This window comes from Somniosus microcephalus, chromosome 17 (assembly GCF_052327205.1).
Source record: "Somniosus microcephalus isolate GS21.2 chromosome 17, FLI_Smic_1.0, whole genome shotgun sequence".
NCBI lineage: Eukaryota > Metazoa > Chordata > Chondrichthyes > Squaliformes > Somniosidae > Somniosus > Somniosus microcephalus.
Genome location: NC_141003.1, coordinates 3,228,597 through 3,243,736, shown reverse-complemented (window position 1 = coordinate 3,243,736; position 15,140 = coordinate 3,228,597). Strand labels below are relative to the sequence as shown.

At 44.7% G+C, this 15,140-nt stretch overlaps 1 protein-coding gene across 1 annotated transcript in view; it reads right to left on the bottom strand.

The window, feature by feature from the left end:
- The window catches only part of LOC147105449 (G protein-coupled receptor kinase 6-like), a 134,478-nt gene that overhangs the window by 75,124 nt on the left and 44,214 nt on the right, over positions 1–15,140 (bottom strand). Inside the window, exons 3-5 of the mRNA XM_086010905.1 lie at positions 13,029–13,106; positions 12,683–12,783; positions 11,290–11,382 (exon numbers count right to left, since the gene is read on the bottom strand). Of these exons, the coding sequence (XP_085867031.1) occupies positions 11,290–11,382; positions 12,683–12,783; positions 13,029–13,106 (272 nt within the window). The remainder of the gene's footprint in view (positions 1–11,289; positions 11,383–12,682; positions 12,784–13,028; positions 13,107–15,140) is intronic.

Below are 15,140 nucleotides of genomic sequence, written 5' to 3'. Positions count from 1 at the left end.
GATACAGTAATATTGAGAGAGGAACACGCTCACAGATACAGTAATATTCAGAGAGAGGAACCTGCTCACAGATACAGTAACATTCAGAGAGAGGAACCTGCTCACAGATACAGTAATATTCAGAGAGAGGAACCTGCTCACAGATACAGTAATATTCAGAGAGAGGAACCTGATCACAGATACAGTAATATTCAGAGAGAGGAACCTGCTCACAGATACAGTAATATTCAGAGAGAGGAACCTGCTCACAGATACAGTAATATTCAGAGAGCAACCTGCTCACAGATACAGTAATATTCAGAGAGAGGAATCTGCTCACAGATGCAGTAATATTCAGAGAGAGGAACCTGCTCACAGATACAGTAATATTCAGAGAGAGGAACCTGCTCACAGATACAGTAATATTCAGAGAGAGGAACCCACTCACAGATACAGTAATATTCAGAGAGAGGAACCTGCTCACAGATACAGTAATATTCAGAGAGAGGAACCTGCTCACAGATACAGTAATATTCAGAGAGAGGAACCTGCTCACAGATACAGTAATATTCAGAGAGAGGAACCTGCTCACAGATACAGTAATATTCAGAGAGAGGAACCTGCTCACAGATACAGTAATATTCAGAGTGAGGAACCTGCTCACAGATACAGTAATATTCAGAGAGAGGAATCTGCTCACAGATGCAGTAATATTCAGAGAGAGGAACCTGCTCACAGATACAGTAATATTCAGAGAGAGGAACCTGCTCACAGATACAGTAATATTCAGAGAGAGGAACCCGCTCACAGATACAGTAATATTCAGAGAGAGGAACCTGCTCACAGATACAGTAATATTCAGAGAGAGGAACCTGCTCACAGATACAGTAATATTCAGAGAGAGGAACCTGCTCACAGATACAGTAATATTCAGAGAGAGGAAACACGCTCACAGATACAGTAATATTCAGAGAGAGGAACCTGCTCACAGATACAGTAATATTCAGAGAGAGGAACCTGCTCACAGATACAGTAATATTCAGAGAGAGGAACCTGCTCACAGATACAGTAATATTCAGAGAGAGGAACCTGCTCACAGATACAGTAATATTCAGAGAGGGGAACTCGCTCACAGATACAGTAATATTCAGAGCGAGGAACCCGCTCACAGATACAGTAATATTCAGAGAGTGGAACCTGCTCACAGATACAGTAATATTCAGAGAGAGGAACCTGCTCACAGGTACAGTAATATTCAGAGAGAGGAACCTGCTCACAGATACAGTAATATTCAGAGAGAGGAACCTGCTCACAGATACAGTAATATTCAGAGAGAGGAACCTGCTCACAGATACAGTAATATTCAGAGAAAGGAACCTGCTCACAGATACAGTAATATTCAGAGAGAGGAACCTGCTCACAGATACGGTAATATTCAGAGAGAGGAACCTGCTCACAGATACAGTAATATTCAGAGAGAGGAACCTGCTCACAGATACAGTAATATTCAGAGAGGAACCTGCTCACAGATACAGTAATATTCAGAGAGAGGAACCTGCTCACAGATACAGTAATATTCAGAGAGAGGAACCTGCTCACAGATACAGTAATATTCAGAGAGAGGAACCTGCTCACAGATACAGTAATATTCAGAGAGCGGAACCTGCTCACAGATACAGTAATATTCAGAGAGAGGAACCTGCCCACAGATACAGTAATATTCAGAGAGTGGAACCTGCTCACAGATACTGTAATATTCAGAGAGCGGAAACTGCTCACAGATACAGTAATATTCAGAGAGAGCAACCTGCTCACAGGTACAGTAATATTCAGAGAGGAAACTGCTCACAGATACAGTAATATTCAGAGAGGAAACTGCTCACAGATACAGTAATATTCAGAGAGAGGAACCTGCTCACAGATACAGTAATATTCAGAGAGGGGAACCTGCTCACAGATACAGTAATATTCAGAGAGAGGAACCTGCTCACAGATAAAGTAATATTCAGAGAGAGGAACCTGCTCACAGATACAGTAATATTCAGAGAGGGGAACTCGCTCACAGATACAGTAATATTCAGAGCGAGGAACCCGCTCACAGATACAGTAATATTCAGAGAGTGGAACCTGCTCAAAGATACAGTAATATTCAGAGAGAGGAACCTGCTCACAGGTACAGTAATATTCAGAGAGAGGAACCTGCTCACAGATACAGTAATATTCAGAGAGAGGAACCTGCTCACAGATACAGTAATATACAGAGAGAGGAACCTGCTCACAGATACAGTAATATTCAGAGAAAGGAACCTGCTCACAGATACAGTAATATTCAGAGAGAGGAACCTGCTCACAGATACAGTAATATTCAGAGAGAGGAATCTGCTCACAGATGCAGTAATATTCAGAGAGAGGAACCTGCTCACAGATACAGTAATATTCAGAGAGAGGAACCTGCTCACAGATACAGTAATATTCAGAGAGAGGAACCCGCTCACAGATACAGTAATATTCAGAGAGAGGAACCTGCTCACAGATACAGTAATATTCAGAGAGAGGAACCTGCTCACAGATACAGTAATATTCAGAGAGAGGAACCTGCTCACAGATACAGTAATATTCAGAGAGAGGAACCTGCTCACAGATGCCGTAATATTCAGAGAGGAACCTGCTCACAGATACAGTAATATTCAGAGAGAGGAAACACGCTCACAGATACAGTAATATTCAGAGAGAGGAACCTGCTCACAGATACAGTAATATTCAGAGAGAGGAAACACGCTCACAGATACAGTAATATTCAGAGAGGAACCTGCTCACAGATACAGTAATATTCAGAGAGAGGAACCTGCTCACAGATACAGTAATATTCAGAGAGAGGAAACACGCTCACAGATACAGTAATATTCAGAGAGGAACCTGCTCACAGATACAGTAATATTCAGAGAGGAACCTGCTCACAGATACAGTAATATTCAGAGAGAGGAACCTGCTCACAGATACAGTAATATTCAGAGAGAGGAACCTGCTCACAGATACAGTAATATTCAGAGAGAGGAACCTGCTCACAGATACAGTAATATTCAGAGAGAGGAAACACGCTCACAGATACAGTAATATTCAGAGAGAGGAACCTGCTCACAGATACAGTAATATTCAGAGAGAAGAACCTGCTCACAGATACAGTAATATTCAGAGAGAGGAACCAGCTCACAGATACAGTAATATTCAGAGAGAGGAACCTGCTCACAGATACAGTAATATTCAGAGAGAGGAACCTGCTCACAGATACAGTAATATTCAGAGAGAGGAACCTGCTCACAGATACAGTAATATTCAGAGAGAAGAACCTGCTCACAGATACAGTAATATTCAGAGAGAGGAACCTGCTCACAGATACAGTAATATTCAGAGAGGGGAACTCGCTCACAGATACAGTAATATTCAGAGAGAGGAACCTGCTCACAGATACAGTAATATTCAGAGAGAGGAACCTGCTCACAGATACAGTAATATTCAGAGAGAAGAACCTGCTCACAGATACAGTAATATTCAGAGAGAGGAACCTGCTCACAGATACAGTAATATTCAGAGAGGAACCTGCTCACAGATACAGTAATATTCAGAGAGAGGAACCTGCTCACAGATACAGTAATATTCAGAGAGAGGAAACACGCTCACAGATACAGTAATATTCAGAGAGGAACCTGCTCACAGATACAGTAATATTCAGAGAGAGGAACCTGCTCACAGATACGGTAATATTCAGAGAGAGGAACCTGCTCACAGATACAGTAATATTCAGAGAGAGGAACCCGCTCACAGATACAGTAATATTCAGAGAGAGGAACCTGCTCACAGATACAGTAATATTCAGAGAGAGGAAACACGCTCACAGATACAGTAATATTCAGAGAGAGGAACCTGCTCACAGATACAGTAATATTCAGAGAGGAACCTGCTCACAGATACAGTAATATTCAGAGAGAGGAACCTGCTCACAGGTACAGTAATATTCAGAGAGAGGAACCTGCTCACAGATACAGTAATATTCAGAGAGAGGAACCTGCTCACAGATACAGTAATATTCAGAGAGAGGAACCTGCTCACAGATACAGTAATATTCAGAGAGAGGAACCTGCTCACAGATACAGTAATATACAGAGAGAGGAACCTGCTCACAGATACAGTAATATTCAGAGAGGAACCTGCTCACAGATACAGTAATATTCAGAGAGAGGAACCTGCTCACAGATACAGTAATATTCAGAGAGGAACCTGCTCACAGATACAGTAATATTCAGAGAGAGGAACCTGCTCACAGATACAGTAATATTCAGAGAGAGGAACCTGCTCACAGATACAGTAATATTCAGAGAGAGGAACCTGCTCACAGATACAGTAATATTCAGAGAGAGGAACCTGCTCACAGATACAGTAATATTCAGAGAGGAACCTGCTCACAGATACAGTAATATTCAGAGAGAGGAACCTGCTCACAGATACAGTAATATTCAGAGAGGAACCTGCTCACAGATACAGTAATATTCAGAGAGAGGAACCTGCTCACAGATACAGTAATATTCAGAGAGAGGAACCTGCTCACAGATACAGTAATGGAACCTGCTCACAGATACAGTAATATTCAGAGAGAGGAACCTGCTCACAGATACAGTAATATTCAGAGAGAGGAACCTGCTCACAGATACAGTAATATTCAGAGAGAGGAACCTGCTCACAGATACAGTAATATTCAGAGAGAGGAACCTGCTCACAGATACAGTAATATTCAGAGAGAGGAACCTGCTCACAGATACAGTAATATTCAGAGAGGAACCTGCTCACAGATACAGTAATATTCAGAGAGATGAACCTGCTCACAGATACAGTAATATTCAGAGAGAGGAACCTGCTCACAGATACAGTAATATTCAGAGAGAGGAACCTACTCACAGATACAGTAATATTCCGAGCGAGGAACCTACTCACAGAGACAGTAATATTCCGAGAGAGGAACCTGCTCACAGATACAGTAATATTCCGAGAGAGGAACCTGCTCACAGATACAGTAATATCCAGAGAGGGAACCTGCTCACAGATACAGTAATATTCAGAGAGAGGAACCTGCTCACAGATACAGTAATATTCAGAGAGAGGAACCTGCTCACAGATACAGTAATATTCAGAGAGAGGAACCCGCTCACAGATACAGTAATATTCAGAGAGAGGAACCTGCTCACAGATACAGTAATATTCAGAGAGAGGAACCTGCTCACAGATACAGTAATATTGAGAGAGGAACACGCTCACAGATACAGTAATATTCAGAGAGAGGAACCTGCTCACAGATACAGTAACATTCAGAGAGAGGAACCTGCTCACAGATACAGTAATATTCAGAGAGAGGAACCTGCTCACAGATACAGTAATATTCAGAGAGAGGAACCTGATCACAGATACAGTAATATTCAGAGAGAGGAACCTGCTCACAGATACAGTAATATTCAGAGAGAGGAACCTGCTCACAGATACAGTAATATTCAGAGAGCAACCTGCTCACAGATACAGTAATATTCAGAGAGAGGAATCTGCTCACAGATGCAGTAATATTCAGAGAGAGGAACCTGCTCACAGATACAGTAATATTCAGAGAGAGGAACCTGCTCACAGATACAGTAATATTCAGAGAGAGGAACCCACTCACAGATACAGTAATATTCAGAGAGAGGAACCTGCTCACAGATACAGTAATATTCAGAGAGAGGAACCTGCTCACAGATACAGTAATATTCAGAGAGAGGAACCTGCTCACAGATACAGTAATATTCAGAGAGAGGAACCTGCTCACAGATACAGTAATATTCAGAGAGAGGAACCTGCTCACAGATACAGTAATATTCAGAGTGAGGAACCTGCTCACAGATACAGTAATATTCAGAGAGAGGAATCTGCTCACAGATGCAGTAATATTCAGAGAGAGGAACCTGCTCACAGATACAGTAATATTCAGAGAGAGGAACCTGCTCACAGATACAGTAATATTCAGAGAGAGGAACCCGCTCACAGATACAGTAATATTCAGAGAGAGGAACCTGCTCACAGATACAGTAATATTCAGAGAGAGGAACCTGCTCACAGATACAGTAATATTCAGAGAGAGGAACCTGCTCACAGATACAGTAATATTCAGAGAGAGGAAACACGCTCACAGATACAGTAATATTCAGAGAGAGGAACCTGCTCACAGATACAGTAATATTCAGAGAGAGGAACCTGCTCACAGATACAGTAATATTCAGAGAGAGGAACCTGCTCACAGATACAGTAATATTCAGAGAGAGGAACCTGCTCACAGATACAGTAATATTCAGAGAGGGGAACTCGCTCACAGATACAGTAATATTCAGAGCGAGGAACCCGCTCACAGATACAGTAATATTCAGAGAGTGGAACCTGCTCACAGATACAGTAATATTCAGAGAGAGGAACCTGCTCACAGGTACAGTAATATTCAGAGAGAGGAACCTGCTCACAGATACAGTAATATTCAGAGAGAGGAACCTGCTCACAGATACAGTAATATTCAGAGAGAGGAACCTGCTCACAGATACAGTAATATTCAGAGAAAGGAACCTGCTCACAGATACAGTAATATTCAGAGAGAGGAACCTGCTCACAGATACGGTAATATTCAGAGAGAGGAACCTGCTCACAGATACAGTAATATTCAGAGAGAGGAACCTGCTCACAGATACAGTAATATTCAGAGAGGAACCTGCTCACAGATACAGTAATATTCAGAGAGAGGAACCTGCTCACAGATACAGTAATATTCAGAGAGAGGAACCTGCTCACAGATACAGTAATATTCAGAGAGAGGAACCTGCTCACAGATACAGTAATATTCAGAGAGCGGAACCTGCTCACAGATACAGTAATATTCAGAGAGAGGAACCTGCCCACAGATACAGTAATATTCAGAGAGTGGAACCTGCTCACAGATACTGTAATATTCAGAGAGCGGAAACTGCTCACAGATACAGTAATATTCAGAGAGAGCAACCTGCTCACAGGTACAGTAATATTCAGAGAGGAAACTGCTCACAGATACAGTAATATTCAGAGAGGAAACTGCTCACAGATACAGTAATATTCAGAGAGAGGAACCTGCTCACAGATACAGTAATATTCAGAGAGGGGAACCTGCTCACAGATACAGTAATATTCAGAGAGAGGAACCTGCTCACAGATAAAGTAATATTCAGAGAGAGGAACCTGCTCACAGATACAGTAATATTCAGAGAGGGGAACTCGCTCACAGATACAGTAATATTCAGAGCGAGGAACCCGCTCACAGATACAGTAATATTCAGAGAGTGGAACCTGCTCAAAGATACAGTAATATTCAGAGAGAGGAACCTGCTCACAGGTACAGTAATATTCAGAGAGAGGAACCTGCTCACAGATACAGTAATATTCAGAGAGAGGAACCTGCTCACAGATACAGTAATATACAGAGAGAGGAACCTGCTCACAGATACAGTAATATTCAGAGAAAGGAACCTGCTCACAGATACAGTAATATTCAGAGAGAGGAACCTGCTCACAGATACGGTAATATTCAGAGAGAGGAACCTGCTCACAGATACAGTAATATTCAGAGAGAGGAACCTGCTCACAGATACAGTAATATTCAGAGAGGAACCTGCTCACAGATACAGTAATATTCAGAGAGAGGAACCTGCTCACAGATACAGTAATATTCAGAGAGAGGAACCTGCTCACAGATACAGTAATATTCAGAGAGAGGAACCTGCTCACAGATACAGTAATATTCAGAGAGAGGAACCTGCTCACAGATACAGTAATATTCAGAGAGAGGAACCTGCTCACAGATAGAGTAATATTCAGAGAGCGGAAACTGCTCACAGATACAGTAATATTCAGAGAGAGGAACCTGCTCACAGATACAGTAATATTCAGAGAGAGGAACCTGCTCACAGATACGGTAATATTCAGAGAGAGGAACCTGCTCACAGATACAGTAATATTCAGAGAGAGGAACCTGCTCACAGATACAGTAATATTCAGAGAGGAACCTGCTCACAGATACAGTAATATTCAGAGAGAGGAACCTGCTCACAGATACAGTAATATTCAGAGAGAGGAACCTGCTCACAGATACAGTAATATTCAGAGAGAGGAACCTGCTCACAGATACAGTAATATTCAGAGAGCGGAACCTGCTCACAGATACAGTAATATTCAGAGAGAGGAACCTGCTCACAGATACAGTAATATTCAGAGAGAGGAACCTGCTCACAGATACAGTAATATTCAGAGAGCGGAAACTGCTCACAGATACAGTAATATTCAGAGAGAGGAACCTGCTCACAGATACAGTAATATTCAGAGAGAGGAACCTGCTCACAGATACAGTAATATTCAGAGAGAGGAACCTGCTCACAGATACAGTAATATTCAGAGAGAGGAACCTGCTCACAGATACAGTAATATTCAGAGAGAGGAACCTGCTCACAGATACAGTAATATTCAGAGAGCGGAACCTGCTCACAGATACAGTAATATTCAGAGAGAGGAACCTGCTCACAGATACAGTAATATTCAGAGAGAGGAACCTGCTCACAGATACAGTAATATTCAGACAGAGGAACCTGCTCACAGATACAGTAATATTCAGAGAGGAACCTGCTCACAGATACAGTAATATTCAGAGAGAGGAACCTGCTCACAGATACAGTAATATTCAGAGAGAGGAACCTGCTCACAGATACAGTAATATTCAGAGAGAGGAACCTGCTCACAGATACAGTAATATTCAGAGAGAGGAACCTGCTCACAGATACAGTAATATTCAGAGAGAGGAACCTGCTCACAGATACAGTAATATTCAGAGAGAGGAACCTGCTCACAGATACAGTAATATTCAGAGAGAGGAAACTGCTCACAGATACAGTAATATTCAGAGAGACGAACCTGCTCACAGATACAGTAATATTCAGAGAGAGGAACCTGCTCACAGATACAGTAATATTCAGAGAGAGGAACCCACTCACAGATACAGTAACAGTCAGAGAGAGGAACCTGCTCACAGATACAGTAATATTCAGAGAGAGGAACCTGCTCACAGATACAGTAATATTCAGAGAGAGGAACCTGCTCACAGATACAGTAATATTCAGAGAGAGGAACCTGCTCACAGATACAGTAATATTCAGAGAGAGGAACCTGCTCACAGATACAGTAATATTCAGAGAGGGGAACCTGCTCACAGATACAGTAATATTCAGAGAGAGGAACCTGCTCACAGATACAGTAATATTCAGAGAGAGGAAACACGCTCACAGATACAGTAATATTCAGAGAGAGGAACCTGCTCACAGATACAGTAATATTCAGAGAGAGGAACCTGCTCACAGATACAGTAATATTCAGAGAGAGGAACCTGCTCACAGATACAGTAATATTCAGAGAGAGGAACCTGCTCACAGGTACAGTAATATTCAGAGAGAGGAACCTGCTCACAGATACAGTAATATTCAGAGAGAGGAACCTGCTCACAGATACAGTAATATTCAGAGAGGAAACTGCTCACAGATACAGTAATATTCAGAGAGAGGAACCTGCTCACAGATACAGTAATATTCAGAGAGAGGAACCTGCTCACAGATACAGTAATATTCAGAGAGGAAACTGCTCACAGATACAGTAATATTCAGAGAGAGGAACCTGCTCACAGATACAGTAATATTCAGAGAGGGGAACCTGCTCACAGATACAGTAATATTCAGAGAGAGGAACCTGCTCACAGATACAGTAATATTCAGAGAGAGGAACCTGCTCACAGATACAGTAATATTCAGAGAGAGGAACCTGCTCACAGATACAGTAATATTCAGAGAGAGGAACCTGCTCACAGATACAGTAATATTCAGAGAGAGGAACCTGCTCACAGATACAGTAATATTCAGAGAGGAAACTGCTCACAGATACAGCAATATTCAGAGAGAGGAACCTGCTCACAGATACAGTAATATTCAGAGAGGGGAACTCGCTCACAGATACAGTAATATTCGGAGAGAGGAACCTGCTCACAGATACAGTAATATTCAGAGAGGGGAACTCGCTCACAGATACAGTAATATTCAGAGAGAGGAACCCGCTCACAGATACAGTAATATTCAGAGAGCGGAACCTGCTCACAGATACAGTAATATTCAGAGAGGGGAACTCGCTCACAGATACAGTAATATTCAGAGAGAGGAACCTGCTCACAGATACAGTAATATTCAGAGAGAGGAACCTGCTCACAGGTACAGTAATATTCAGAGAGGAAACTGCTCACAGATACAGTAATATTCAGAGAGGAAACTGCTCACAGATACAGTAATATTCAGAGAGAGGAACCTGCTCACAGATACAGTAATATTCAGAGAGGGGAACCTGCTCACAGATACAGTAATATTCAGAGAGAGGAACCTGCTCACAGATACAGTAATATTCAGAGAGGGGAACCTGCTCACAGATACAGTAATATTCAGAGAGAGGAACTCGCTCACAGATACAGTAATATTCAGAGCGAGGAACCCGCTCACAGATACAGTAATATTCAGAGAGAGGAACCTGCTCACAGATACAGTAATATTCAGAGAGAGGAACCTGCTCACAGATACAGTAATATTCAGAGAGAGGAACCTGCTCACAGATACAGTAATATTCAGAGAGAGGAACCTGCTCACAGATACAGTAATATTCAGAGAGAGGAAACTGCTCACAGATGCAGTAATATTCAGAGAGAGGAACCTGCTCACAGATACAGTAATATTCAGAGAGAGGAACCTGCTCACAGATACAGTAATATTCAGAGAGAGGAACCTGCTCACAGATACAGTAATATTCAGAGAGAGGAACCTGCTCACAGGTACAGTAATATTCAGAGAGAGGAACCTGCTCACAGATACAGTAATATTCAGAGAGAGGAACCTGCTCACAGATACAGTAATATTCAGACAGGAACCTGCTCACAGATACAGTAATATTCAGAGAGAGGAACCTGCTCACAGATACAGTAATATTCAGAGAGAGGAACCTGCTCACAGATACAGTAACAGTCAGAGAGAGGAACCTGCTCACAGATACAGTAATATTCAGAGAGAGGAACCTGCTCACAGATACAGTAATATTCAGAGAGAGGAACCTGCTCACAGATACAGTAATATTCAGAGAGAGGAACCTGCTCACAGATACAGTAATATTCAGAGAGAGGAACCTGCTCACAGATACAGCACTCACCTCTCGAGACACTTCCACTGAAGAAAGCGATTGAAGTAGGGGCTGTCGACGTAATCGGCGAAAGGAGCCACGCTGAGAAAATCATGAACCAGTCTGTGGGAGAGAAAGCGAGGAAGCTGAGAGAGCTCGGGAGAGATACGGAGCACGCCACGGACACGGGGGACACGGGCTCTCCGGACACATCGGATTCATGGACTCACCGGACACACTCAGGCCCCATCGCCCCACTCAATCCTCCAAACTCCATTCCCTCGCCACTGACTCAATCCCTCTCGCTGGCGACTGTCTGAGGCGAAGCCAGACTCTTCGCAACCTTGGTGTTGTGTGTGACCCTGAAATGTGCCTCCGGCCACATATCCGCTCTCTCACTAAGACCGCCTATTTCCACCTCAGGAACATTGCCTGACTCCGCCCCGCCTCAGCTCATCTGCTGCTGAAACCCTCATCCCTGCCTTTGTTAGCTCTAGACTCGACTATTCCAACTCTCTCCTGGCCGGCCTCCCATTTTCCACCCTCCGTAAACTTCAGCTCATCCAAAACTCTTCACGTGCACTAACTCGCACTATGTCCCGTTCACCCATCACCCCTGTGCTCGCTGACCTACACTGGCTCCCGGTTAAGCAATGCCTCGATTTCAAAATTCTCATCCTTGTTTTCAAATCCCTCCGTGGCCTCGCCCCTTCCTATCACTGTAACCCCCTCCAGCCCCACAACCCTCCTGGTTCCTCTAATTCTGGCCTCTTGAGCATCCCTGATTTTAATCGCTCCACCACTGGTGGCCGTGCCTTCAGCTGCCTGGGCCCCAAGCTCTGGAATTCCCTCCCTAAACCTCTGCGCCTCTCTTCCTCCTTAAAACCGACCTCTTTGACCAAGCTTTTGGTCATCTGTCCTGATATCTCCTTATGTCGATAACCAGAGAGCACAGATTTAAGGTGATTGGCAAAGGAAACAGAGGCGACTTGAGGAAAAACCTTTTTATGCAAGGAGTGGTTAGGATTTGGAGCGCACTGCCAGATTCAATAGTAGCCTTCAAAAGGGAATTGGATAAATACTGGATGGACAAAAGATTGCAGGAGTTTGGGGAAAGAGCGGGGGAGTGAGACTCACTGGGTTGCTCTTCGAAAGAGTTGGCACAGACTCAATGGGCCGAATGGCCTCCTTCTGTGCTGTATCATTCGATGATTTGACGTGGCCCGGTGTCAAAGTTTGTTTGATAACGCTCCTGTGAAGTGCCTTGGGATATTTTAAGGTGTTAACAGCGCTACATAAATGCAAGTTGTTTAATTGATGGGAACAATAAAAGCAGCTCCAATAGTCCTGAACAACTGCAAACATTGCTGTGAGCTTCGAACAGTACATGAGCTGAGGCACAGCTTCCCTCGGCCACACTCACCTCTGACACTCCTTGAACAGCTCCTTGGAGGCTCCATTCCCCAGCTCTTCTGAACAATGCCTCCTCAGCTCGATTGGCACCTCCGAGATATAATCAGGAGACTGAAGAGCAAAAAACAAGGTCAGCACCAGAGAAGCTTTGTTTCAACAAAACTCCATCCCCTTGGCCATGAAAATGTCAGCCTTTGCAGAGATAAAGAGCATCAGGCATCAATCGCAGTGTCGCCCTGTGTGCTGGAGGCCGCCAACATTTCACACAACCTAGCCGCACCGTTTGGATCATCTGCATTTTCAAGGAGGCTTTGACCATTTTTCGCACAGGGGAAGGAATGGAGGTGGTGGAATACCTTGGGATTTAGGAACTTGTCCACCAGGCACTGACCACAGTCCTTTCGCTGTTCATCTGGAGCCACCTCGTAGTCTGCCTAAGGAGAAAGCGCAGACACACAGTTATCGCTCCGAGTCTAGTACTTAGACAGACAGGGATCGCATAAATGCAAACTCATCGCTGAGATTGGCACGAGATTTGCATGTCCACAGAAAGAGATCGGAAACTAACATTTATGTAGTAACTTTAACGTAGGAAATCCCAAGGAGCTTCACAAAGGTGGAACCAGACAAAATGGACATTAAGCCAAAGGGGATATTAGGAGGGATGCCTAAAGCTTGGTCAAAGAGGAAGGTTTCAAGGAGTGCCTTAATCGAAGAGAGAGAGGGAGAAAGGCGGAGAGGTTTAGGGAGGGAATTCCAGAGCTTAGGGCCTCGGCAGCTGAAGGCACGGCCGCCAATGGTGGAGCGATTAAAATCAGGGATGCTGAGGAGGCCGGAATTAGAGGAGCGCAGATATCTCGGGGTGGGGGGGGAGGTTGTGGGGCTGGAGGGGGTTACTGAGATAGGAAGGGGCGAGGCCATGGAGGGATTTGAAAACAACGATGTGACATTAAAAGTTGAGCCGTTGCTTAACCAGGAGCCAATGTAGGTCAGCGAGCACAGGGGTGATGGCTGATCGGGATTGGTGAGAGTTAGGACACGGGCAGCGAGCACAGGGGTGATGGGTGATCGGGATTGGTGAGAGTTAGGACACGGGCAGCGAGCACAGGGGTGATGGCTAATCAGGATTGGTGAGAGTTAGGACACGGGCAGCGAGCACAGGGGTGATGGGTGATCGGGATTGGTGAGAGTTAGGACACGGGCAGCGAGCACAGGGGTGATGGGTGATCGGGATTGGTGAGAGTTAGGACACGGGCAGCGAGCACAGGGGTGATGGGTGATCGGGATTGGTGAGAGTTAGGACACGGGCAGCGAGCACAGGGGTGATGGGTGATCGGGATTGGTGAGAGTTAGGACACGGGCAGCGAGCACAGGGGTGATGGCTAATCGGGATTGGTGAGAGTTAGGACACGGGCAGCGAGCACAGGGGTGATGGCTAATCGGGATTGGTGAGAGTTAGGACACGGGCAGCGAGCACAGGGGTGATGGGTGATCGGGATTGGTGAGAGTTAGGACACGGGCAGCGAGCACAGGGGTGATGGCTAATCGGGATTGGTGAGAGTTAGGACACGGGCAGCCGAGTTTTGGATGATCTGAGAGTGGAGGGTGGGAGTTCGGCGAGGAGAGCATTGGAAAACTCAAGCCCGGAGGTGAGAAAGGTATGGATGAAGGTTTCAGCAGCAGATGAGCAGGAAACGCTAGGAGCAGCGCAGGGCAGGGGTAGGTGCAGGAAACCCTAGTGGCAGGGGCATGCACCAATGCTGCTCAATTCAGCACAGAACAGAAACTATAGAGGGAGTGGGATCAGTGTGGGATTGATACAGGGCTACGGGGAGAGAGCGGGGCAGTGGGATTAGTGTGGGATTGATACAGGGCTATGGGGAGAGAGCGAGGCATTGGGATTAGTGTGGGATTGATACAGGGCTATGGGGAGAGAGCGGGGCAGTGGGATTAGTTTGGGGATTGATACAGGGCTATGGGGAGAGAGCGGGGCAGTGGGATTAGTGTGGGATTGATACAGGGCTATGGGGAGAGAGCGGGGCAGTGGGATTCGTTTGGGGATTGATACAGGGCTACGGGGGGAGAGCGAGGCAGTGGGGTTAGTTTGGGGATTGATACAGGGCTATGGGGAGAGAGCGGGGCAGTGGGATTCGTTTGGGATTGATACAGGGTGTGGTAAACCACTGTTGTTAGTATTGTTGTTCACTGTTGTTCACTCTTGCACATTGTTGTACTTGTCTGTGCATGCCTCAGCTGACTCCGCCCCTGGCTCCACCCTCATGGCCGGGTATAAAGGTGACTGCTCGGCAGCTCCCTGCCCTTTTGGATACCAGGCAACCACGAGAGGCATGCTCTGTTCTTTGGTAATAAAAGCCTGTTTGTTACTCTCTCTCAACTTCCAGTCTTTTGTAGTAATTGATAGCGCATCAATTTTATTACCAAAGTTAAATGTTGGCTCCGAATGCTGA